At 43.0% G+C, this 27,176-nt stretch overlaps 1 protein-coding gene across 1 annotated transcript in view; it reads left to right on the top strand.

The window, feature by feature from the left end:
• Positions 1 to 12,321, top strand: part of abca3b (ATP-binding cassette, sub-family A (ABC1), member 3b) — a 45,407-nt gene extending 33,086 nt beyond the window's left edge. The window contains 12 exon segments of the mRNA XM_082529369.1: positions 291 to 364; positions 982 to 1,110; positions 4,488 to 4,592; positions 4,697 to 4,859; positions 5,642 to 5,791; positions 5,942 to 6,102; positions 7,248 to 7,427; positions 7,530 to 7,671; positions 10,246 to 10,430; positions 10,537 to 10,678; positions 10,769 to 10,952; positions 11,036 to 12,321. Coding sequence (XP_082385495.1) covers positions 291 to 364; positions 982 to 1,110; positions 4,488 to 4,592; positions 4,697 to 4,859; positions 5,642 to 5,791; positions 5,942 to 6,102; positions 7,248 to 7,427; positions 7,530 to 7,671; positions 10,246 to 10,430; positions 10,537 to 10,678; positions 10,769 to 10,952; positions 11,036 to 11,057 — 1,637 coding nt within the window. The 3' untranslated portion in view covers positions 11,058 to 12,321.
• The last annotated feature ends 14,855 nt before the right edge of the window (positions 12,322 to 27,176 follow it).

Genomic DNA, 27,176 nt, shown 5'->3' with positions numbered 1-27,176 from the left:
ACTCTTTCTCAAAAGACAGAAGCCATAATATCCAAAGACCTTACTCTTAATAAACTATACAATGAAGTTCCTTTTCTTCGTGGTGAAGCCTTTTAAATCCTTTTAATGAGTCTGTATTTGACCAATGCGGTCAAACCGAAATATTCCAAAAGGGTAAACAACACACAAGCGGCACATTTACAGTTTACTGAAACACTCAAGTGGGACGATAAGCTCATCAGATTAAGCTATTATTTTCAAAGTAAAAGAATAACAAAGCAAATGTAACTGTCAGTTTTCTTCCACAACAGGAAGTCAGCTCAAGGATGAACACCAGGGAATGGTGCATTACCATTTGACTGACAAAACACTAACCTGGGCACAGGTACAGTTACTTTTGATCTTTTACCCTGCATCTGTTTGTCTATACTTTAATTGATCGTATTATGTTCTATTTTCTTACGTTTACCCCTGACCTATCCCTGGATAAGTGAAAAAAAGATGAATGCACAAATGATGGAAATTATATTTATTTTTGTCCTTTTTTTTTTTTTTTAATTATTGTTTTTAGTCATCTGTGAGTCAACTTTGAAGTAGATCGCTCACAAATAAAAAAATAAGTCCCTGCACTTGTGCTGTGTTATATCTCCCTCTATTGGACAAAATAGTAACTACATTGTTTAAGTCAGTTTTTTCTAGTCCTCTTGTAACTTGATCAAGGTTTCAACTTGACATTTTCCACGTCTTGATTGCCGTGTTTTAATTTTAAAGTCTGTATTCATATCATAACTTTAACATACAAACTTGCTGTGATACATGGTGCACAAAATGCCTTGGAAAATACTGAAAAACAAAAAAATGTATATATAAAAGCTAACCGGTATTTGGATGTGCATGAAAAAGTAGATTTCTTTTTTTTTGTCTGCTTAACTGTGTGCAAATTAAAGGTATTAAATGTGATCTTCACTTTTCCATGTCCTCTCTTTCTCAACTCCCATCTAGGTGTTTGGCACTTTGGAGGCAGCCAAAGAGAAATACCACATTGAAGACTACTGCGTGAGTCAGATATCACTGGAGCAGGTGTTCCTTAGCTTTGCCCAGTTTCAGCACTGCACACAGAGCGAGAGGAACTAGGTGAAGAATCTGTCCATCCCATCGCCCATTTCCTACACTACGTGCACACGGCCCTTATGCAGGGACTTGCCTCGGTTACATCGCCAGGCGTGGAGAGGAGAACACAGTTCATCTCCAGCGCCGTTTTTAAACCTTGAACACGAACACACACTCTGCGGGTCAGTGGCAAACACCAACTTCAGCGTTTCTTTTATTGTATCACCCGGATGTGTCTTTCTTTGGTCACTCATGCCATTTGCTGTTGTTTAAAAGTAGAAGAACTGATTCTGATTACGACACGATTACACTGACTCTAGCGAGGTCAAACAAAGAAAACTGCATCACTCAATAGATACTACCACTACTATGAAATGTGTGTGACAGGGATTATTTGTGTGTTTTAATTGAGTGTACAGTCTGTCATTTTGTTATTTATGATTTTTATTACTTTTTGTGTGTGTTCAAAAATGTGTGCTTTATTTCGGTGACTGTCAATCATTGCAAGAGAACGGACCACTCCAGTTGATTTTATTGTGTAACTGTCGCACACCTTTGAGCCCTATCTAACAAATGAGGGTTCCTGTTTCTTTATGTCGCCCTTATGAAGAAGGACTGTTTTTGTTTTTTTCCTTAAGAGCCTCTTAATGTTGTTGCCAGATGTACATAATGCGATGTGTTCATGGTACTAAAACCATTTACTCATTTAAAGCCTGTTTTGGAATCATTAATGGATGCATGCCTAAAATAGGACTTGCAAAATGCACGAAACTGGGAGAGCAGAGAGCTGCTAGTGAACAATAGAAGGCCGTCCAGACTGAGGATTAATCCACAGGGTACATTTAGTCTCTTCTTAGAGCATTTACTACATCTCAATTTTCAGCTCCTGTTAGGTAACTATTCAGTTTTCTGCCCAACAAAAGTACAGGAACAGTGTGTTACTATGTGGATATCAGCTTCAGTGCTTACGTCGAAGCTGTTTATAAAAAAAGAAAAAACCCACAAAGTGACGCTGGAGATTTTACTCGTGCCATTGTTCTGGTGAAACTCAAAGTCTTTCAATTAAAATTGGCCTAGAACACCGAGACTGCAATGACCTTTTATTGTTTTTTTTCCATCAGCTGTGCAATTCACATGCTGCACCTGTGCATGTGTAAAGACAGCGACAGATAAAATGGGAGCCCACTTCCTGGATTCATCCCAGAGTCTGCAAAACAGATTGAAGACTTTTAATGTCTCCAAAAACGAATTCTTACTCAGTATCCTGCTGTTGCAATCTGGGATAACCACACCGAGTCCTTTACTTGACATTGCTGTCCTCAAAGAAACACTTCCGAGAAATGAAATGAATGTATACCGTCTTACACACAAAAAGCTCTCTGACAGCTGTATTAACAGCTTGATATATCCGCAGTGCTTTCTTTATGCTAAACAAGAAACTGATATTCCTAAAAACCCCACAGATGTGTTGCTTAGAGGTTTTCAAAGGTTTTTACATTATAATTTCTGTGTATTTGCACAAATCCTCTTTCATTATGTGTGACTTGAAATAACAGCATTGTTAGACAAGTAGAAAAATGATAAACATTTAAAAGGTTTGCGCTGCTGATATTGAAGAATGTTTAACGCTGAAATGTGGTGTATCAAATTTAAAAAGGGAATTTACATCATTGTAATTGTGTACTGTACTGTACCATGCCATGGGACTGACTTTGTCAACTCTAAATGTATCGCTACTCTTTTTAAATTAAATAATGCTCTATGCAAAAGGATGCAAAGCCCAGTGTGGGATCCTGTTTTTATATTTCAGTTTGTTCAGCATTTGTCCTGAATGGTTTTGCCACCAGAGGTAAGTGGTGAAGGGTTTTGAGTTTATTTTGTTGTTGACCTCTTCCTGGATTAACCACACTGTGACAGACAAGGATGGGCAACCACATCATCCCCAGAAAGCTAACTCTCCCTTTAGGCCCCACAAAAAACCCCAAAACAAAATGCACACAAAACAAATGTATGTTAGAAATGGGTTTATGTAAATCTAAGCCAACCTAAAGCTGGACATCATGGCATACCTGCACAGAGAAGCAGGAGAACTGAGGTAGGCTAGAGTGAGAGAGTGGATAGCACCAGGTGTTCGAGTGTTTTACGATGCCCAACACCACTGGAGGAGAGCAGCGACAGACCAGTAGGAATGTAATCGAGTATTCATGAAGTACTTTAAGTATTTTCTTTTTTTTTTTTTAAATCTTATGCTACTTCAAGCTTTTACGCTACTATGTTTTGCTCTTTGTTCCATTTATTTTGAAGTTTTTATTTATTTTTTATTCTTTTTAGATTAATTGCATTGTTATAACTCAGACTACCCAACAATATATAACTAATTAAAATTATTAAAGACCACAGGGCTACACATGAGCCTGAAAATGATGCCTATTGTTTTCTGTGTTGATTTTATTTCCGATTACGTATTCTCATTCTTGCTCACCCTGTTCCATCCCATTTCAGAAATCCTGGAAATACTCCTTCCCTGCTACATTTATAATTTAATGTTTGCACATCCTGATGTCCAGCAGCCTGTTTGGAGAGTCACGTGACAATCCTCATAGGGGAATGAATATATATATGCAGCATAATTTGGATAATGGAGACCACTGTAAGGTCCTTCTTTAGTTTCCAAGTAAGCATTTTGACCTCCACCAGGTTAGTCTTCTGGAGCCTTTAGTGACCATATTTGTATGAGCCTCATTAACAAGCTGCCACCCATGAACTGTTTGGATGTATCTGCTACTTACTTATTGTTATGCGACAAACTAATTAAATATTAGAATTCCACTCCCCAAACTTAGATCAGAATCAGAATCAGCATACTTTATTAATCCCAAAGGAAGGATGAGCTGTATCACACAGCAAGCGATATATTTTTTTAAATCAGATAACTGTGTTAAAATGTTCCAAAAGCCACCATGAGCATAAACAAGGTGGAGCCCCAGGGGACAGAGGTGGCGCCTAACAGACCTCAATCTTCTACATGTCTCTGTGTGATAAATAGCAACCTGGTAACTGAAACATTGCTGACCCTAAAAAAACATAGCTGTGGCTTTTTGAAGGGTGAGGCAGCTCTCACTTGCTCTGGCAAAACAAGTTCCTGTAATTAAATCACTGGGGGAGTTACCTAATGCACAGATGAGATATGCATCTCAGGGGCGGGAACATGGATGCTAAACCTATCATGGGAGTCCCTACAAGGAAGCTCTAGCAGTTTTCACATAAGTAACACAGAGAAAAACCACTGACACCAGACGGAGATGGCACTTTTTGTAGATTTTAACTTTTCCAGTTCCACCACCGTGCTGGCTGCTGCTGTTCTCTTGCTTGTTCTTTATCTCCTATCTGTCAATTACATTTCTAAGGAAAGAAGGAAGGAACCCCCAGGACCGAGACCTCTGCCTCTGCTAGGCAACCTGTTGCAAATTGACCTCAAGAGACCCTACAAAACTCTGCATGAGGTAAATCAGGCTGTCTTCTCGTTCAAAAGGAGCAGCTTTAATGAAAGATTGCAATGTATTTAATGCTATTTCAGTTGTCTTTTGCTTAATTTTTATTCTTCCAGCTTTCAAAGACATATGGGTCAGTATTTACAGTTTATTTAGGAACCAACAAGGTTGTGGTCTTGGCTGGGTACGAAGCAGTCAGAGAGGCACTGGTTAACTATGCAGTGGAGTTTGGAGAGCGCAACGTCTCCCCGCTATTTAAGGACCTGAACAGAGGTCATGGTATGAAATTCTTTCATAATACCATTTATTCTGTTTCATTTTACTATCACAAATAGTCCGGTCAACATATGATACCTGGCTTCTCAGAAATAACCAACAGCACTTATAGCTGCTGTGACTCACATGACTTCATGAAATACAGGTTTCCTCTCCATCCAGAATTAAAAAAAAAAAAAGTTTATATAAGTTTAGTGCTACATATTCCTTTAATGTTGAATGTCTTCCGTGAGGATGTGACCCTGTTTGTGTAGTAAACTATGCAATACAGCACTTTTATTATGAAATTGCTTCAATCGTCCAGGTAAGGAAATCCCAAAAAGTTGATCCTGTTCATCTCGACAGCGTTTTCTGTGGGATAAACGTTTTGTCACTCATCCAAGTGACTTCTACAGTCTCAGCTGACTGCAAGATTCCCCAGCTTTATAAATAATGTTCATTGACCAATGATCATGAATCTGACATTTTTAGTCAGCGGTGCTAATTTCAATACAATAGAGTCACATGTACAATTTTAAACTATTTAGGGGAAAAAAAGACAAATGCAAATGTACTGTAATTTAGTAAAAACACTACATCCAGATGAACAGAATTGACTTTTTGGGGGGTACAAAATGTGATATATTCAAAAACAAAAACTACTTCAAAAGTTAAAAATTTTAAAAATACTCATTGTTTTCAGCCCTTCCTTACTGGTGGTTTAAGCCTTGTCAGCATGTTTCTATTTCCATATCATAAAAATCAGTTAATTGAGTTTTTAAAATAAAGGATTTTATGTTTTGTAGGAATTTTGTTTGCAAATGGAGAATCGTGGAAAGAGCTGAGACGTTTTGCCCTCGCCACCCTCAAAGACTTTGGGATGGGCAAAAGACTTACTCAGGGTAAAATCCTGGAGGAGTGTGGCTATCTGATTCAAGTGATTGAAGATCATAAAGGTATGGCAAAAGTACACGAACCATGAACTGCAATTTAAATGATTTTTTTTTAATTAGCACACCTCTGAATGTTATATTGTGCATGTCTGTTAGCCCATGTATGGATTTATTTATTTTAGATTTTTTTTTTCTTGTGTATCAATTTTACAGGAAATGCTTTTGATACAGCTCTTCCAATAAATTATGCAACAGCCAACATTATCTCCTCTATTGTGTTCGGAAGCAGATTTGACTACGGTGACCCTGTATTCAAGAACATGGTGAAGCGAGCCAATCAAACCATATGTGTCGTAGGTTCTGCATCAGTCCAGGTTGGCTTTTTGACAGATTCGATGAGTTGGTGAAGTTGGCCACGATCACATACATTCATATATGGAAGTAGAAAATTCTGTGAGACTAAAATCTTATAAATTAAATTAAATTAGCAACAACAAACAGGCCTCATGACCTGATGTTTACTACGTGCTTCGTATCTTAGGCTCCCATTCTACTTTTGAATACTCTAGGTCCCACAAGTAAACCAGCAGTGCTATGTGTTCCTATGAGGTCTATAAGATTAGACTGGGCCTGATTGTTCAAGACTTTGTAAGTGAAAGGATTTTAAATTCAACTTTGGATTTAACAGGAAGCCAGTGAAGACAAGCGAATATGGGAGAAATATGCTTGCAGTCAATACTCTCGCTGTAGCATTTTGGATCAACTGAAGGCTTTTCGGGGAGTCAGGATGGCCTGATAACTGATCCATCTCATGTCTGTCTTATCTGACTTTGCCGATTGTTGTCCGGCCTCCACCTCGTGACCTGCCTGGCTGAACAGGGATCCCAGGGGCTAAAGTCCCCATCGATATGGCTCTCTGGAAGGCATACACAACTCCCTACAATAACAAGGCTCTAAACATTCAGTGAAGAAACACAGGCTAGAGCCAAAGCTGTAGCGCTGCCATTAGCAAATCTGGCTCTGTGGTGCATTGGAAATCTGACTATTTGCTTTTTCACAATCTTTTTTTTTTAAATTTTTATTATTGTTATTAATGCTCATTGATGCAAAGGCAGTAATTCTTAATCATGAGATACAATAAAATGTATATATGACACGATATGCACCGATAGTCATTAAGAAATTAGATGGTAAAGCTACTTGAAAATATCAGATATCTTTAGATGCACAGCAACAGTAACTTTGTTATTTTTGATTTAAATTATTTCTGTGAGGGGAATTTTAAAATAGGTCAAGTCATCGCTGCTTTCATAAAAATGAAAACCAGGATTTGGTGAAACAATGTGTAATAATAATGTGTGGACTTTAATCTTTTTTTTTTTTTAAATATTTAAACTATAACATGTGTCATATGACAAAGTAAAATGTATTTAATTTTATTTCTAATAATTCAGTGTATTTACTTGGAATAAGCTTTAAGGTTGTTGTTTTTTTTGTTTGTTTTTTTTTTCTCCTGCAGCTTTTTAACATGTTTCCTCGGCTGTTCGGTTGGATAAAAAATCGCCAGGTGGTGTTAAAAAATGTTGAGATGAATGTCAGAGATATAAAGAATTTAATTAAGCATCTGAAAGAGACTCTGGAGCCTGGACTGTGCCGAGGGCTTGTGGACTGTTTTCTGATTCGGAAACAGAAAGAAGAAGTAAGACTGTGTGTTGTTTTTTTTGTTTTTTTTAAATTATGATAATATTATTTACACTTTAGGTTTGATATCAATAAGCAATGTGAGTGTTATTTCTTTTAGGACTCCTGTGTTTTGGATACTCACTACAATGAGGAGAACTTGACATTCACAGTGAGCAACCTGTTTGCTGCTGGCACTGACACCACAGCAGCCACACTGAGATGGGGTTTGCTGTTAATGGCTAAATACCCACACATACAGGGTAAGGAACTGGACAAGACATGCAAGTCTCACCTCAAAAGAATGTGGCTGATAAGAAATACCACACTGTTAATTTGGGTTTCACCCAGGACTGTATAGGCGTTGGTTGAATAACAATGGTGTTCACCTTGGGGTGTCGGTCAGAACACACAGGACGCACAAATAAGGTTATTCCTTATTTGCTGTTATTCTTTAACACAACAGCACAGTGATGCAACCACAGGCTTACAGGGGTGGTGTACAACTCGTAGGTGGGGTCTGTGTATGGGCTCAATACTAAAGTAATAATGGTATTTCTGGTATAGCACAACTTTATCCTTTCAGTAGCTGCCAAAAGTTAAGGGACCTAGCTTAGGATATTCATATAGAGATCCTCCAGCTTCAAACTGCATTACCCTTCCAGGACCTGAAGCTCAGCAAAGCACCCCAAACCCATCTATTCTCTGACTGGATTGTTAAATTTATGATTGACACGACATTGACCAATCAGGTGAAAGGCAGAAAAATTGGGACAAAATTCCTACTTGAAGGAAACGGTTTCCAGGGCCTAATCCGTGGATCGACTTCCTCCGAGGCGTGGACGTCTATCAGCAGAGAATGTACCTTCACCTATCAGCAGAGAATGTCCCTTAGTCTGTAACACAGTCAAATATATTCTCAAGCAACATTCAAGCATGCCATTCAGCGTGTTAGTACGAGCTCGGGAGCAGCTTGGGAGAACAAGAAAACAGAGACTGCTTCAGGTTGTCTTCCCAAATTGACTCAACTTTATTCACAAGTACAACAGTTTATATAGAGGGAAAAATTCATGAGACAGCAGATTATCAGTTTAAACCAGTACAGACCAAGATAAGGGAGCGTCTTCCTGCCCTTGGGTGAAGAAGCATCCTTTGTGTAGTTTATTAGTTCAGCTACAATTGTGATTATCTCAGCGACATATTTTCAAGGCACAAAACGAAGAGTTCTTTCATTAGTGAAATCTGAAACAAACCATCTGGCCTTCAACAGGCGTCTAAAAGATTAAGAAACTAATGTAGCTGAGGGAGTGATCTCTGTGGTATTTCAACCTTGTACCAGCCTGTGATTCTCACACATCAATTCTTGGGTCAAAGAGAAAAACACTGAAACAAAGGGGCCTTATTGAATGACAGAGTTTTCCTGCATAATGTCACTATAAAACAATATCCAGTAAATGCTCCCATGGTACTAAAATACCTAACACTACTCATAAGAAGAAAGTCACACATAGCCAGGGAACTTAAGTGTAGAGTTTAATACGCAGGTTTTTGCTTTGTATCTGTAACCTCTACGGTGGGCCTGAGAGGCCAAACGGACTGCAACTTAAGAAAACACCAGCAACAATAAAAACGCTGCAAAAGCACACAAAAAATAACGGAAATAGGAAAAACGACAACGGAAATAGGAAAAAACAGATTTCCAAAAGCACAAGGGAAGTGTTTCTGGGGAGACAATAACCCGACGGACCAGTTGCAGGAACCAAATTATGCTAAGAATTGCGCTGGGACACACTTAGAAGAAGTGAAGGATCTATCGGTTTTGTGAGGAAAGAAAAGATGAGAGGTAAGTGTGTTAGCCTAACTATTAGTCTGAAAATACGTCAGCAGTATTATATGAATCATGATAAAACACACCATTTTTTTCGGTTCCTGCAACTGGTCCGTCAGGTTGTCTCCCCAGAAACACTTCCCTTGTGTGTGTGTGTGTGGTTTTTTTTTTTTTTTTCCTATTTTTGTTTTCTTGTTTCCTATTTCCGTTGTGTTTTGTGTGCTTTTGCAACGTTTTTCTTATTGCTGGTGTAAGTTGCAGTCCGTTTGGCTTCTCAGGGCCACCGTTGTAACCAGACCTTAACAAACAAATTTGTAACTGTGTAAATATTTTTTTACAAACACAAATCTTTTTTACACACACACTTACACACTTAGTTCACAACTACACATTTGATTTAAGAGTACAAAATATTTATGCCCACAATTTGAGCCCATATGTGTGGTCTGTAAACAAAACATATACAGAATGCTGATTATAATAAGGATTCAATCAAGATGTCGACTCACAGTTCTTTAGAGACGCACACAACTCACACTATGCCTAGACGTCCACTGTTGAGTCAGTTTACAAGGTGCCTCTTGCTATGTGTTAGCTTAACCTACATGATCTGGACCATGTTCTCAATAGTTCAACTCTCTCGCCACAAGGGGGCTCTCGAACACAGTCGACAGCCTTTCCAACACACATAGTTGATATTTATATAAGGTGATAACACATAAATACGTATATAGAGTTCAGTGTCCTGTTGGGCTACAAGACCAATGACTTCAGTTATGGGTTTACTGACATGTCAGCAGGTGATATCAGAGGGAAAAGGCAAAACAACCACCACCACTACCAGTCAGTGGTAAATAAATACACAGCATTTCATATGCAAACAATGTGCACCATAACAATATTCTGTGTATAATTTTAGATTTTTTATTTATTTATTTATTTTTACACGTTTTAGCAGATCTGTTAAAACTAATGTGGACAAATTTGTTTCTTTATTTTGTCTCTGCAGAGCAGGTCCACGAGGAGCTGAGCCGGGTAGTAGGAAGCCGACAAGTTTGTGTAGATGACCGGAAAAACCTGCCGTACACTGATGCAGTCATTCACGAGACTCAGAGACTGGCGAATATTGTCCCCATGTCTGTTCCTCACCAAACTAGCCAAGATGTCACCTTCAAGGGATACTTTATCAAAAAGGTCAGCTGCTGTACCTAAATATATTTTAACATCTTGATTCACTTCTGATAACCTGAACTAGTTCTGTAGATGTACATCTACATGAGAAATCTTCTGTTTCCCACAGGGAACTATTGTGTTTCCCCTTCTCACCTCTGTCCTGTATGATGAGAGTGAATGGGAGAGCCCACACACTTTTAACCCTTCACATTTTCTGGACAAAAAGGGTCAATTTGTCAGGAGAGATGCCTTCATGCCCTTTTCTGCAGGTATGACAACTTTGTCAGGCTTTTTTGAGAAAATTCTCACTAGCGCAGACATGATTCGTTTAAATGAGTGTAAACTCTTTGCATTTGCAGGTCGCAGGATGTGTCTCGGAGAAGGTCTGGCTAAGATGGAGCTCTTCCTCTTCTTCACCTCCCTCATTCAGCGCTTTCATTTCACTCCTCCACCTGGAATCACAGAGGATGAACTGGATCTCACACCAGCTGTGGGATTCACCACCCCTCCTTCATCTCATATGCTGTGTGCTGTCAGTCGCCAGTAAGAGACACATGGAACTTGACATTATAGCATTTACTTGTGACAATAGCATAAACATTGTTTTTATCATCCTAACCCAACAGGAAACAGATGTCAGCATTCTGAACAACAGACAAAGGCAGATGTCAAGGAAACTGATTTTTCTGACTACTTTTTAGTTTTACTCCCTACAGTTTCAAACAAATATCTGTACTTTCTACTTATTACGTTTTCAAAACAAGCTCATTACTTTGGCTGTAATGCATTCGGGGGGGGGGGAGTTATTATCTTGTCACTGCGGACCTTTGTTTGTTTATTAATCACCAGTGGATAAAAAAAAAAAAAAAAAAAAGACGACACGTGTCAAAGTCAGGGATTAAAAGTGATTGTTTTTTAAATGGCCTGCATTTGTATAGCGCTTTACTCAGTCCCTAAGGACCCCAAAGCGCTTCACACAACATTCAGTCATTCACCCATTCACACACAGGCAATGGCAAGCTACGTTGTAGCCACAGCTGCCCTGGGGCGCACTGACAGAGGCGAGGCTGCCGGACACTAGCGCCACCGGGCCCTCTGACCACCACCAGTAGGCAAACATGGGGTTAGTATCTTACCCTCCTGGCATGCAGCCAGGAGGCAACCTGGGATCGAACCACCGATTTTCTGATTAGTGGCTGACCTGCTCTGCCACCTGAGCTACAGCCACCATGTTTTTAAGTGTCAGTTAATTTCCAATGCAACTTTCCTCTCAGCTCAACAAACATCACAAACACACAAAGTGTTTGTGTGCAGTTTGTTTCAAAGTGTGTTGCTAGCTAAAGGTCCAGCTGCTGTATTTCACAGGGAGAGAACAGAAAGAGAGCCAACTTCACTCAGAGATGGAGAAAGATAAGAAAGACAGGACAGGAGAGGAAGAAGAGAGGTTAGATTCAAAGGTAACGACTGCTCAGAGACTTTTACAGTCTCGTGTGCTATGTTAGTGTTTTCAGTTTTATTTCCCCGGTCTCGTTGTGTGTGATTTCTCCTCCTCCTCTGTCTCATTCCCTCATTATCCCTCTGTGTATTTAAGCCCTTTGTCGTCCTGTTTGTTGCTGGATTGTCTGCAAACTGCATTTCCCATGTTGCAGGGCTTTAGTGTCATTATTCTTTATTTATTTATTTATTTTTAGGTTTCTCCCAGTTTAGGTTTTGCTAGCTTACTCATTGCCACCCTTTGCTTTTGTTTGTATTCTGCTCTGCCGTAATAAAGGCTTACTCTCAATTCAAGTCCGTTATCAGTGACTGCATTCGGGTCCAATCTTTCTCCACTCCTCTCCGTCTGCCACAGCAGACATGCCAATTGTGAGTTATGATTGTTTTCCACACACTGAGGTATTGCAACCAATTTTAGGGTTCTCCAACCTACTGAATCTCACATTAACCCCCGACTGCACACATTTTCCTGTTTAGAAAAACAATCTAGGTAAGAGAAAAATCCTCCAAAGAGCTATTTTTACTTTCATACTTTGAGTACATTTCAGAGCCTGTATTTGTTTGTTTGTTTGTTTGTTTGTTTTTTAAATTTTACTTGAGTAAAGAAGTTGAATCAGTAATTCAGTTTTTACTGGAGTTTTTTTTTTTTTTTGCAGTAGTATTTCTACTTAAGAACAAAATTCTATACTTTTACCACCTCTACAAGGGAACCCTTTATTTCAGTCACTTCTAGCAAGTAAAAGGAGATTATAATACACAGAATGAGTTCTGTCATTCAAAATTTTCATCACCGACCAGAACTTTGTTTGAATGTGTGCTTTTGGTGATTAACACGGCAAAATGTATTTGTGCATCATGTCACTGTTTTTGTTTTTCACTGTTATTTTAAGAGAGTAATTTGGTAGAGGTTTATTCTTTCAATTGCAACAAACTAAAGTCTTTAGATTTTCAGTGTGGTTTTTGCATGCGGTTAAACATATCATGAATATACAGAAGACACACTTTAACCAAAAGAGTGCAGATATTACAAAAGGCATGTAAAAATACAGCATGTTGGATCAAGCTTTAGATCATATAGGTATTCTTAGATTGTACTCTTATTTATATAATCTTTAAATCTTCTTAGCCAGCTATTTTAGAGCAACAACCAAAGTTGTGGTGGAAACTGAGCTCTATAATGAACACTCACAGTCCAAGCCATTAAGGTTCAGATTTAGGGTTGATAAGCCCAAAAGAATTTGAATTTGTGTTAAAAAAAAAAAAAAAGTAATCAGCTCAGTATATTGTCATGGTCTGCCGTCCCTGCCTGACGACCTGCCGTGGCCATGAATGTGTTTGCTCACTGTATATTGATGTACATCATGCGCCACTAGGCGGCAGTACTTACCCACTAAACAGGAAATTGGTAGCATGTAAAATAGTGATGGTAAATTTGATTCTTTTTACTGAATCGAGTGTTAATGAGTCACTCACCAAAGTGAATCGGTTTTTTTGAGTCATTTGATTCACTGAGTCAGTTGACCAGAGTGCAAAAATTTTACATTTTCACTCAAACTTAATTTGTTTCCCTTTTCATGTAAATCCCACTGCTAAGATGAATGATTAAAAAACAACAACTATTCTATAGAGAAAAAAGAGCAAAAACATTTCTAAAATTAAGCAATTTCCTATCAAAATTGCTTAATAAACATTTATTTTGTTTATTTGTATTTTATTAGTATTTTCCTTAAGTGTGTCAAATATATATTTTCTCATCTAAATGTCCACTGCGTTCTGAGCCAGGGGGCGGTGATGCGCCTTAACATTGGTTGCCAACCAAGAAGAAGAAGAAGCTGTGAGCCAGGAGGGAGGGGGTGAGTGAGTGATTTGTTTGCTCGCTCTATGATTCAGCACAGGAGGGAGGGGGTGAGTGAGTGAGTGATTCGTTCGTTCGCTCTTTGATTCAGCACAGGAGGGAGGGGTGAGCGAGTCCTGAGTGATTCGCTTATGCTTACGATTCAGCACAGGAAGGGAGGGGGTGAGTAGCTCAAATGTGTTGTTAGCATGTTAGCAGCGCGATGCTACTCTGAACCGAGGAGCTATTTTCTTGATGTGAGCTTCTACTCAGGGTTTTTTCTTCCAGTTCAGAGCAGAAATGCTTTTGTTACGAAACTGGCTGTTGTTTCTCCCCCCCCCACAATTTTAATTATAAGCTAGATATATTTCTACTAATGGAATTAGTTTGCTAACAGCAACAGGGATGAGTCAGTGAGTCAGTTGGGCTTGTGAATCATGATTCACGAGTCAGTAAAGTGATTCTCGAGTATTGAACGATTCGTTCACGAATCGAACATCACTGATGTAAAACAGCACGACAGTAAGCTGTATTAAAGAAAGATTGTTGTTGCTCCACGTTATCGCTTGAGCGGGAGTTTTATTCAAGAGCCCAACACAACACTCACCGTCCCTCATTTTCACTTGTGAGTTGATGGGTGTGTGTGTGTGTGTGTGTACAGCGGTGTCCGGGGTTTCTGGAGACGTCAGGCCCGCGGGGTTTCTGGAGACGTCAGGCCCGCAGAGTTTCCTGCCGTTAAGCCAGCCACACCTGAAAGTGAATGAAACTCACCTGTTACTGATCAGCCTAATCTGAAGAGCTACTTAACAGACGAGCTGAGCTTCACTCGATGCTGGATCGTTGTGAGAAATCATTCAGTTCCCAGCTACTTTGTGATAGTGTTTCGAGTGGAGGGGATTGCGTGTATTAACGGCAGTGTGTTTATATCCAAAGTGTTGCGGAAACGAGTGGAGGAAGTGGAGCATGTTGTTCATAGTTACTGAAAGGAAAAGGACAACCACCACGAACACTGGAGAAGTCATGCACGGGAGCGAGCACACGAAGAGAGAAACACACGCGGAAGATTGTTGCACTTGTTGTCATTTTATTCCCTGTAAATAAACACATTGTACTCTACAGGAAGTCTTGCATTTGGGTCTTGCTTTCATAACTCTGACATACATTCCTGCTTTATGTAACTCTTTGCTTAGACTGTAATTTATTAAATGTGTTATCATTTCCAATAATCTACAGTCTCTTAACTTTTTTATTTTGGCTACTTTACTTATACTTGCCTTAAAATGTGCCTGTGGGATTATAATATTATTTTATGCCATGTTAGACCCTTAATTAAAGATTGTGAATTATTATGTAGTTTTAGTTTGCATTATTCTCCTGAATTAGAAGAAGGTGATAACTATTACATTTGTTAAACTGATTTGCATAGACTTCTGATTTATTGTGAATGAATGATATTGTTTTATGATGCATTATACTGCTGAGTTATAAGAAATACTGTTCGCAGAAAGTCATCGCCTTATTTGTCTGATTAGAAGAGAACAGAACATACTGGAGTTTTCTGCCCCATCTCAGCAGGAGCAGATAAACAGGGAGCCAAGGTCGTAGCTTAGGCGCTGTGTGAGAGAAAGAATGTGAATTTTTAGGCTTTTATGATTAGATGGGGGCCACTAGAGGCTATAAGAGTTTGATCAATGCTCCACCATTTTGAGATCTGATGCTGTCTGCGTACGGTGTCCATCTCCCACGCGTGTGATCATTAAAATCATCGTTTGACTTGACCCGGCCCGACCAGTGTTGTTATTTTGGTTTTTCCTCTTGTATCCATCCCCAATATTTGAATCCGTAACATGCCCATTTCAATAATGCAAATTATTTGTTTAGCAAATACTTAAGAGTATACCTGATGGACTTCCGGTTTAGGTGACTATGGCGTAGGTCGCACCGAGCGTAGCTCCTGCAGAGTCTAGTTATTATCTAGCATTTCCAGGCACATTTTGACGGGTTTTTTCTTTTTGTATAGTTCCGAGACAAGACTGTTTTTGCTTTTTGTGTTTACAATGTCGCGTAAGGTTAATAAGAGCGCAAGCACCTCTCAGCCGAACTTGCGGCCTGCTGCTAACACTGCATCCCCGCCTCGTGGTAAAACTTCGCCACTGCCTGGGTCACCCGACACGCCGCTCGTCGTTACGGAAAAATTCACGAAGGCTGAACTCCTCTCTGAACTTCGTGAAGAAATTTCAGCACTGTTTAAAAAGGAACTGACGGCAGCGTTTGCGGAGAATCTCACGTCTATCAGGTCCGACATACAGCAACTAAAAACGGACCTTTCCTCAGATATAACTACCATGCGGCAGGAATTCGCTGGCCTCAGGAGCACAGTTACGGAGATGGAACAGTCTCTCTCCACATGCACGGATGATATTGTCCACCTCCAAGCCAAAGTGGATGCGATGTCAAAGGAGTTGGCCAAATTGGAGAATAAATGCGAGGATTTGGAGTCCAGGTCTCGCCGCAATAATATACGCATTGTTGGTGTGCCAGAGGAGAACGTCCTGTCCGCTACAGATGTGTCCGTGCTGTTGATGGAGGCATTTCAGCTTGGGAAGGAGCCGCTTGTAGACAGAGCCCACCGAACTTTGGCCCCCAAACCTAACACCGGTGAACGCCCCTGTGCTATGGTTGTGAAGCTGCACTATTACGCGGACTGTGCTAGGATTCTCCAGAAGGCCAGGGAGCTGCAGAGGGTGCAGATAAATAATATGACCATTTCTGTGTTCCCCGACCACACCGCTAAGACAGCGCGGGCCCGTGCGGCTTTCAATGAGGTCCGTCGCCAGCTTCGCGGCATCCAGGGAGTCCGATTTGGGATCCTCTATCCAGCAAGACTGCGGATCACTTATCAAGGAATGCAGCGCGACTTCATCTCGCCAGATGAGGCCAAGGAATATATTAAGACAATAACCACGCGATAAAAAATATAGCGGGACAATGTTTGTTTGTTTGAAATAGCGCATGATCCAAATCCAAACATCATTGTGGTAAGCTAAGTTTGTTACTCTGCCAAACACTTGTTTTGTTTTACCTGTCTAATAGTAAAATATAGTTGGGTTATTTTTATTTTATTTGTGCCTTTTAATCTATTGAGAAATAACTCTGTTGGAGCTTTGGTTTGACACGGTTCGTTTCGTAGTCGGGAGCGTTTTTGTTCAGATTGCTCCGGGTGGGAGCGTGCACTGCCGTCTCCATCGTTTGGGGATGGGGGCTTTTGCTGTGCAGGGGGGAGGCGGGAGGGTGTGTTTGACGTGTTATTATTATTTTTATTCTGAAGCTGTACTTCTGTTGTTGTGGGTTTGCGTTGTGTGTTTGTGTGAGTGTGTTTTTCCCACTTGTTCTTTCTTTGGGGGTGAAGAAATAAGTATTTTCTCTTTTATCTTTCTGCAATGACCAGTACTTCAGGTCAGTCCTTAGGCAATTGTGGTATTAGATTTTTAACTTGGAATGTCAAAGGTATGAATAGCCCAATTAAACGATCTAAAATATTCTCGCATCTTAAACGTTTAAAGAGTGATGTAATGTTTTTGCAAGAGACCCATTTGCGAAATCGGGATCATCTTAGGCTCAGGTGCCCATGGGTGGGTCATACTTTCCATTCAATGTTTAATTCAAAAGCCAGGGGGGTGGCGATCTTAATAAACAGAAGGGTACAGTTTACAGCCTCTGAGATTAAAGCTGACAAAAACGGGAGATATTTGGTTGTTGTAGGCACCATGTACAATGTACCCGTCCTCTTAGTCAATGTGTATGCGCCAAATTTTGATAATCCAGGTTTTACAGATGCACTTTTGAGTAGTCTCCCTTCCCTTGATACTCATCTTTTGATATTGGGTGGTGACTTAAACTGTGTTATTGATCCTGCCTTAGATCGCTCGAATCCTTGGACCCTGACCCAATCCTCTATGTCCAAGTCTATTTCAGAGTTTATGTCTCAGAATGGTTTTGTAGATCCCTGGAGGTTTTCTAACCCTACTACCAGAGCGTACTCTTTCTTTTCTCAGGTACATCAGTCCTTTTTGCGGATTGATTATTTTTTTGTGGACGGTTCCCTTATTCCAAAAGTACTGTCATCTACATATCATCCTATTGTCATTTCCGATCACGCACCACTTAGCGTTGACATCAAGCTCATAGCCCAGTCCTCTTTTTCCTCACCCTGGAGATTTAACTCTTTGTTGCTTTCGGATGAGGGGTTTGTTACCTTTATCAAATCCGCAATTGATGAATTTATGGTGTTTAACGACAGCGATACTGTTACGAGGTCATTACTTTGGGAATCCCTTCCAGCGCCCCCCGTGTGCGGCAGCCTGTTACAGCAGCTCTGCTCATTCTGAGTTTCTTTCTTTCTTATCTTTTTTCTCGTAATTTTTTTATAACTAACGTATTAGTAATTAGACTCTGCAACCATGTTCTACCGTTTTGTGCTAGTCCTGGTCGTTTTTCTCAGTTTATTTCTACTTTTTTCACCCGTGTCTGGGGACCCAGAGCAGAGATCCTTTGTTTACAGTAAGGATCAGCTGTTAGCGCTGAGTCCTGCAGCGGTACTGCCGGCGGACAGACCCGATATTCCCAGCGAGCTGAGGAGGAAAAGACGGGGGTGTCGTGCTGGGAAGGAGCGCCGTCGCCCGAGAAGGAGACGTTATCGACCATCTCTTCCTTCTGTAATTATTGGAAACGTAAGATCTTTGCCCAATAAGATGGATGAGCTCATGTCGCTAACCTGGTCACAGAGGGTGACCAGGTTAGCGTCATCATGATGCTAACGGAGTCGTGGCTAACATCGCTAACTCCGGACACAAGCGTGACACTACCGGGATTCCAGCTGCTGCGAGCGGACAGGACCAGAGACAGCGGTAAGAGGAAAGGAGGGGGACTGGCAGTTTTTGTGAACGACAGATGGTGTAACCCTGGGCACATCACTGTAAAAGAGCAACTCTGCAGCAGAGACATTGAGCTGTTAGCCGTTAGCATGCGTCCGTACTACCTATGTCCCCCCCCTCGGCCAACGCGGATGCAGCCTGTGACTCTCTCCACTCTGTGGTCAGCAGACTGCAAACACAATCACCGAGAGCCCTTCTCATAATATCAGGGGACTTCAATCATGCCTCACTGGACTCCACACTGCCCACCTTCACCCAGTATATGACCTGCCCAACCAGAGTCAATAAAACACTGGACTTACTGTATGCCAATGCAGAAGAGGCATACAGTTCATCACCTCTCCCTCCCCTGGGCAGATCTGATCACAACCTGGTGCACCTTGTCCCTGTGTATGAGCCCTTAGTGCGCAGGGAGCCACCAGCCACCCGCACAGTACAGAGATGGTCAGAGGAGAGCGAGGAGGCTCTTAAGGATTGTTTTGAGTCGACTGTGTGGGAGGTGATTTGTGATGACCACGGTGAGGACATCGACAGCCTTACTACATGCATTACTGACTATATAAACTTCTGTGTGGATAACACTGTACCTACCAGGACTGTACGGTGTTTCTCCAACAACAAACCTTGGATTACCCCAGAAATTAAAACCGTCCTCAAGCAGAAGAGGAGGGCCTTCAAATCCAGAGACAAAGAAGAGTTGAAAAGGGTGCAGAGAGAGCTGAGGGGACTGATAAGGAATGGGAAGGAGAGCTACAGGCAGAAGATGGAGAACCAGCTTCAACAAAACAACGTTGGTGAAGTCTGGAGAGGCCTCAGAACCATCTCGGGCCACAAACAGCAGAACTCTCTGCCTGGGAGGGATGTGAGATGGGCAAATGAACTGAATCATTTCTTCAACAGATTTGACTCAGCCATGAGGCAGTCTGCAACATCGGCTGCAGACTCACCCACCCCCACTGCTGCTGTTCCACCTCAGACACTTCACACCTCCTCTATTCACCCTGCTCACTCCCCCCCACCCCCAACAACAGCATCCAATACACACTCAACACAAGGCTCCAGCCTGTCTCTCTCAACCACCCAGGTTAGGAGGGAACTGAGGAGGATTAATGGCAAGAAGGCAGCGGGTCCAGATGGCATCAGCTCGAGGGTCGTCAGGTCCTGCGCGGACCAACTGTGTGGGGTGATGGAGCACCTCTTCAACCTGAGCCTGAGGTTGGGAAGAGTCCCAAAGCTCTGGAAAACCTCCTGTGTTGTACCAGTGCCAAAGACTTCACGCCCCAAGGACCTCAACAGCTACAGGCCGGTGGCTCTGACATCCCACCTGATGAAGACCCTGGAGCGGTTGGTCCTGGCTCAGCTTCGGCGCCTAATAAGCTCATCACTGGACCCACTTCAGTTTGCCTACCAGCCTGGCATTGGAGCGGATGATGCCGTCATTCACCTCCTACATCGTTCCCTCGCTCACCTGGAGACCGCTGGAAGCACTGTGAGAATCATGTTCTTTGATTTCTCCAGTGCCTTCAACACCATTCTTCCCTCGGTTCTAAAGGACAAGCTGGTGAACTCTGGAGTGGACCATCACCTCACTACCTGGATCCTGGACTACCTCACCGACCGACCACAGTATGTGAGGACTCAGGGCTGTGTGTCGGACAGGGTCGTCTGCAGTACGGGGGCCCCACAGGGAACGGTTCTGGCTCCGTTCCTCTTCACCATCTACACTGCAGACTTCTCCCACAATTCCACCCAGTGCTTCCTGCAGAAGTTCTCTGATGACTCTGCAATAGTCGGCCTCATCACTGATGGGGACGACAAGGAGTACAGAGGTCTGACCCAAGACTTTGTGGACTGGTGCCAGCTGAACTACCTCCAGATCAACGCCAGTAAAACCAAGGAACTGGTGGTAGACTTCCGCAGGCACAAGCATTCTCCACTGCAACCACTGAACATCCAAGGTATGGACATTGAGGCTGTGGACAGCTACAGGTACCTTGGTGTTCATCTGAACAATAGACTGGACTGGACTCATAACTCAGACGCCCTCTACAGGAAAGGGCAGAGCAGGCTGTACCTGCTGCGGAGACTCAGGTCGTTTGGAGTGGAGGGCCCACTCCTGAAGAAATTTTATGACTCTGTTGTGGCTTCTGCTATCTTTTATGGTGTGGTCTGCTGGGGCGGCAGCATCTCTGCTGGGGACAGGAAGAGACTGAACAGGGTGATCCGAAGGGCCAGCTCTGTTCTAGGATGCCCTCTGGACCCAGTGGAGGTGGTGAGTGACAGGAGAACGGCGGCTAAGCTGTCATCCCTGATGGACAACATCTCCCACCCCATGCAGCAGACTGTGACAGCACTGAGCAGCTCCTTCAGTGGGAGACTGCGGCACCCACGGTGTGGGACGGAGAGATTTCGCAGGTCTTTCCTCCCCACTGCTGTCAGACTCCATAATAAAGACTTTAACTGATCAAGCACACACATCCATACATATGCAATAATACTAAGTGCAATAATCCTTTCTGTCATCGTTGTATTTTTACTCAGTTGTATATAGTATTTGTATTTGTATTCTATTTTTATCTTATTGTATATTTATTTTATTTTATTCTACTGTATATAGTATTTTATTTTATTCTATTCTGTACAGTTGTGTACTGTATTTATTCTTATTGTATTCTAATTTTTGCCTCATAACTTTTGCACTGTCCACTTCCTGCTGTGACAAAACAAATTTCCCACGTGTGGGACTAATAAAGGTTATCTTATCTTATCTTATCTTATCTCTTAAGGCATATGTGCGTGGGCAAATAATTTCTTTCTCTGCCCATTCCACTAAAAGCCACAAAGCCAAACTTCAAACTTTGACTACACAAATTTGTGACATAGATAGACAGGTTGTTGACAGTCCCACTCCTGATTTGCATAAAAGACGACTTGACTTGCAGACCGAATTTGATTTACTTTCTACGGCAGATGCTGAACGTCTCTTACTTCGTGCGCGTGCGACTTATTATGAACATGGTGATAAGCCCAGAAGGCTTTTGGCCCATCAGTTAAAACGTCAGGCCTTTTCTCGATTAATTTCTCAAATTAAAGATGCGGCAGGCAACTTGGTCTCTGATTCAAAGGAAGTCAACGAGGTGTTTAAGACGTATTATTCCTCCCTATATGAATCTGAATCTGCTGCTGACGCCTCTGAGATGGATTCCTTTTTTAACGGTCTTATAATGCCCACTGTCGATCCTGTTATAGCTGAACAATTAGATGCCCCTTTTAGGTTGGATGAAATTGTGCATGCAATCAAGACCATGCACAATAGTAAGGCACCAGGACCTGATGGGTTTTCAGTTGAATTTTTAAAAACATTTGTAGACAAGTTAGCCCCACTACTTCTTTCAGTGTATAATGAATCTTTTGTACGTGGTCTATTGCCCCCTACATTGTCTCAAGCACTAATTACTGTTCTCTTAAAGAAGGGTAAGGATCCTACGTCTTGCACCTCGTATAGGCCTATTTCACTGCTGAATGTTGATGTTAAAGTCTTGGCTAAAATTTAGCAATTCGCCTTGAAAAGGTTCTTCCTACTATTATTTCAGATGAACAGAATGGCTTTATTAAAGGCCGCCAGCTGTTCTTTAATGTCCGCACGCTTTTGAATGTCATTCTTTCCCAACACTCGACCACTAATTCAGAAGTAGTTATCTCACTTGATGCTGAGAAAGCTTTCGATCGTGTGGAGTGGAACTTTCTCTTTGCGGTCTTGCAAAGATTTGGTTTCAAGGACAGATTCATTTCATGGATTCGACTGTTGTACAAGGCACCCCAAGCCAGTGTCTATACAAATGGTGTTTCCTCTGGCTACTTCTCATTGTCACGCGGCACGAGACAGGGTTGCCCCCTGTCCCCCCTACTTTTTGCTATTGTAATTGAACCCCTATCTATAGCTTTGAAGGCTCTTCCTCATTTTCGTGGTATTTCCCGGTCAGGCCTTGACGTAAAATTGTCTTTATATGCAGATGACCTGCTTCTATATGTTTCTGATCCCTTATCTAGCATACCATCGATTGTGTCTCTATTAAACAAGTTCGGCTCTCTGTCAGGTTACAAAATAAATCTTCTTAAAAGTGAACGTTTCCCCATAAATTCTTTAAGTCTTACACGTAAACAATCTGACATTCCTTTTAGACTTAGCCCTGCCGGCTTTAAGTATTTGGGAGTTAACGTGACTCGTACTTTGTCTTCTCTATACTCTTCCAATTTCTCCCCTTTAATGACTCAAATTCAATCGGATTTTCAGAGATGGAAATCGCTACCTTTGTCCCTAATTGGTCGGATCAATGCTGTAAAGATGAACATTTTGCCTCGATTGTTATTTCTGTTTCAGAGTATTCCTATATTTTTACCTAAAGCTTTTTTCAAAAAGTTAGACCAGCTAGTTACATCGTTTTTGTGGGGAGGGAAACACCCCAGGGTGAGGAAATCATTATTACAGAGACTGACATTTGATGGTGGTCTTGCCTTGCCTAACTTTTTATTTTACTATTGGTCCTCTCATGTTCACAAATTGACCCATTGGCTTGAATCTCAAGAACTGCTGTGGTGCAAACTGGAACGCCTGTCGTGCACTTCCTCATCCTTAGAAGCTTTATTGTTCTCTCCACTACCACTTAAGCCTTCTCATTTCACCCAAAATCCCGTGGTACAGTCTAGTCTAAGGGTCTGGTCACAATTCAGGAGTCATTTTAAGTACATCTCTGCGTCAGTACACATGCCCATCACGCAGAACCATCTGTTTACTCCTGGCCTCATTGATGGTACCTATGTACAGTGGAAGCATCATGGTATTAATACGTTTAAGGATCTCTATAAAGATGGTACTTTCTTAACTTTTTTAGACCTGTGTTCAGAAACAAATCTTCCGGCTACCAATCTATTCCGTTATTTTCAGGCACGGCATTGCACTTCTGCTCTCTTCCCCTCCTACCCTCTTCTTCCAAATGTCCAACCGTGGGAGGAATTCTTATCCCTTAAACCCAATAAGAAGTCAATTATATCTTTAATATATAAACAACTTATGGATTTAAATGTCCATTCAGTTGCTAAAATTAGGGGGGCTTGGGAGCGGGAGTTAGGAGTAATTTTTTCGGATCAGCAATGGGAGAAGGCAGTATCCAATGTCCGTTATAGTACGTCCTGTGCCAGGTTACAACTTATCCAGTTCAAGGTGTTGTACAGGGTTCACTATTCAAAGTCTCGTCTGTCTGAGATTTACCCACAAGTGATGGATCAGTGTGAGAGATGTCATGCCACCCCATGTGACCTAGGCCATATGTTCTTTCTGTGCCCAAGACTCCATGGCTTCTGGAGTCAGTATTCAGTTATTCTTTCCAAGGCTCTTGGGACCCAAAGCTGCATGGACCCTTTTCTAGCTGTTTTTGGGCTTCCAGTCAACACTGGTCTAACCGACCCTACACACTTCAAAATATTAGCCTTTACATCACTTTTGGCTAGACGTTGCAGCTTACTCCTTTGGAAATCTTCAAAGCCACCTTCAGTTTCTTTTTGGTTTAGAGATGTGATGTCATTTCTTAAATTGCAAAAGATAGGCCTTGTGGCGAAGGGAAATACAGAGAATTTTATCGTATCTGGGGCCCCTTCGTAGACTATTGCAAGTCATTACACGCTCTACCAGCTGATTAATATCATATCTCTTTCCCCCCCCCCCCCCCCCCTTTTTTTTGTGTGTTTTGGGGTTTGTTGTTTGTGTTTGTTTTGGGTTTCTTATTAGGTTTTGTCTTGTTTGTTTATTTAAGCGTGTGTGTGGGTGTGCCTGTGTGTGTGTGTGTGTGTTATCGTATCTGTTCATGTAAGAAAAACTAAAAAATATGTGAGGGGAACAGATTGTATTGTCTTTTTTTTTTTTTTTTTTTTCTTTCTTTCTTTTTTTTTAAATGACATCAGAAACAGCAGTATGCGACATTACGTGATGGCAGAGCTTCAGTTCATCCTTTGTCATTTTTTTTTTTTTTTAATAAATAGGACAGGGGGAATGAATGAGAGAGAGAGGGGGAGAGAAAGAAAGAAAACCCAAGGGGAGAAGAGACGGTGAGAAGGGGGGGGAAGAGAGACAAAAAAAACAAAAAAAAACAAAAAACAAAACCAAAAAACTCCTGGGTCACCTGTATGGAGAAAAAACAAACAAACAAACAAACAAACAAACAGAGGAGACAGCAAACAACAAAGAGCAACATAATAATAGAGAAAACAAAGCACCATCACAATAAACTAGCTAGTCATAGATATCAGTATTTACTAAGTAATAAACGATATTGTGCAGCACGCAAGATAGACAGCGCACAGTGTGCTTTGAGGCAGCAGCCAAGAAAGCTTTAGTCCGCGTCTGTGAATACCCATGTGTGCATACCTGTGTGGATCAGCATGCTTGCATTCCAAAGGTTTCTCCATGTAATGATCTGCTAGGGAGTGTGGGGGGGCCACAGCCCCGTCCTCCAGGGTGTGAAGCGGGTATGGAGGAGATCAAAACTCCAGACATCCAGAGGCCCCCAGAACACAAGAGACCATGGAAGACCAACAGAGGGGCAGCCGCGCCACTGTTCCAGTAAGAGCTGAGGAGAGTCCCAGATGAGGGCTCACTCAGCAGCCGCGGAGCAGAAGCCAGGGGGGGTTGCAGTGACGCGCCCGTGAGCTCCGCCGGCCCCCAGCTGCGCCTGAGTGACCGAGCCCTAGGCCGAGAGGCCGGGGGCACCCCACCTCCAAAGGGGCCCGAGCGAGCCCCAGGCCCCAGGCCCCGACAAGCGGCCGCCAAGGAGTGAGCCGGTGTGTACCCGGACGCCCACCCCCAGACACAAAGAACCACCAACACACCGACACCTGAGGGAGTCCGCCACCGGCAGGGGAAGTGGTGGTGGGTGGAGATAGGCCTCCAAACCTCGGAGGGCCTGAGGTGTCCCCAGAGAGGTGGCGTCTGATACCCAACCTGACATATAGACACAGACATACAGGCACACACAGACACAAACATCCATTCCCACCCTCATGCTCTCATATGCACTCACTCCACACTCAACCAACGTGGAGACAGACATAAAGAGACGCTGTACACACAATCACACTCCCCAAGCGTACTCTACAAACCGGGTCTAGGTACCCTTGCCCCTGGAGGGGGGAATTGCACCCAGACCCAGGTGGTGTTACCCTTTTCCCTGCGGTGGGGAGGGGCAGACCACCCCGACTCCGCAGCAGCAGGGAGGCCCCACACCCCAGACCGCAGTCGGACAGCCAACTCCTCCTACTAGCCCTCCCGCTCCAGCAGGCCGCAGAGAATGGGGGTGGGAGAAGACTCCAAACCTCCCTCCACCCGCTCATTGTAGTGTTGATGCATATGTGTTCTAAGGTGCAATTAAAACCCAGGAGGGCATGGAGCTACCTGCCAAGGAGCAGCAGGTAAGCGCATAGTCCCTCCTGCTAACCCTCAATGACTAAGTGTATTTAAAATTGAGAGGTGGGCAACGACGTCAGGGGTGAGGTATACACCCTGATGGTGATTTGGACTCCGTGATTGTGCCCACCCCCAAGATCCTATATGTATGTGTAATGAGAGTGTGAATAATGTGAATGTCTAAGTTGTGGGATAAAATTGAGGCAGAGGCAGCCAGAAGGGGACAGGGGGGGGGGGGGGGGTAGCCTCCTCTGCACCCTGGTGACATACCCCCACTCCAAGGCCCTGCATGTGTGGGTGGTTGTGGAGGAGCGGGAAGAGGGAGGCAGCTGGAGATGGGGAGGGAAGGAAGGGAGGGGCAGGTAACCCCTCCCTGGGGCCAGCTCCCCCGCTGACCCCAGTAGGCACTCCCACCCTCCGCGACCCGCCAGGGAAGGGGGGCCCAGGCCCATCAGACCGGGGCCCAGTGCAGTAGCGCCCCCCGGCTCCACAGAGCCCTGGACAGTCCACCCAACCCCACCACAGAGAAAACTGCACCCACCCCACCAACCACACATCTTCCAGACTACATAAGACGGTAAACGCCCAGGCTGAGATCTTCCTCCACCTCTCCTGTATCTCCCCCTCCTGCAGAGAGTTCCTGAGAGAAGAAAGCTCCTGCCAGATGTGACCATCCCCCCCACCAGTTGAAGAGCCCCCCAGGCGGCTCGATGCACCGGCGGCACCCTGCTCCAGGGCCGGGCCCCCATGCACCCACCCGCCCACAACCCCGGCAACACACCAACCAGGACCCGAGCCCCCGAGGCCCGGCCCGGGCCCCCGCCCAGAGACGGAGCACCCCCAGAACCTCACGCCCATCCTGGACCCACCCAGGGGCAGCCAGGTTGCCAGGTCAGTAACCCACGTCCGTCAGCACAGACCCTCCCCTAGCCCCGCTGCACGCAGCCGCGAGGAAACAGTCACCTGAGAGCCAACAGAGCCCTCAACCGGACGTGACCGCTACCCCGGGTTGAGCCCCCCAAGGAAGATGCCTCCGGGGAACCCCCCGA

Source organism: Aulonocara stuartgranti, assembly GCF_965226115.1.
Source record: "Aulonocara stuartgranti genome assembly, chromosome: 4".
Classification (NCBI taxonomy): domain Eukaryota; kingdom Metazoa; phylum Chordata; class Actinopteri; order Cichliformes; family Cichlidae; genus Aulonocara; species Aulonocara stuartgranti.
Note: the sequence above shows the minus strand (reverse complement) of the source record. Positions and strands in the feature narration are given on the sequence as shown.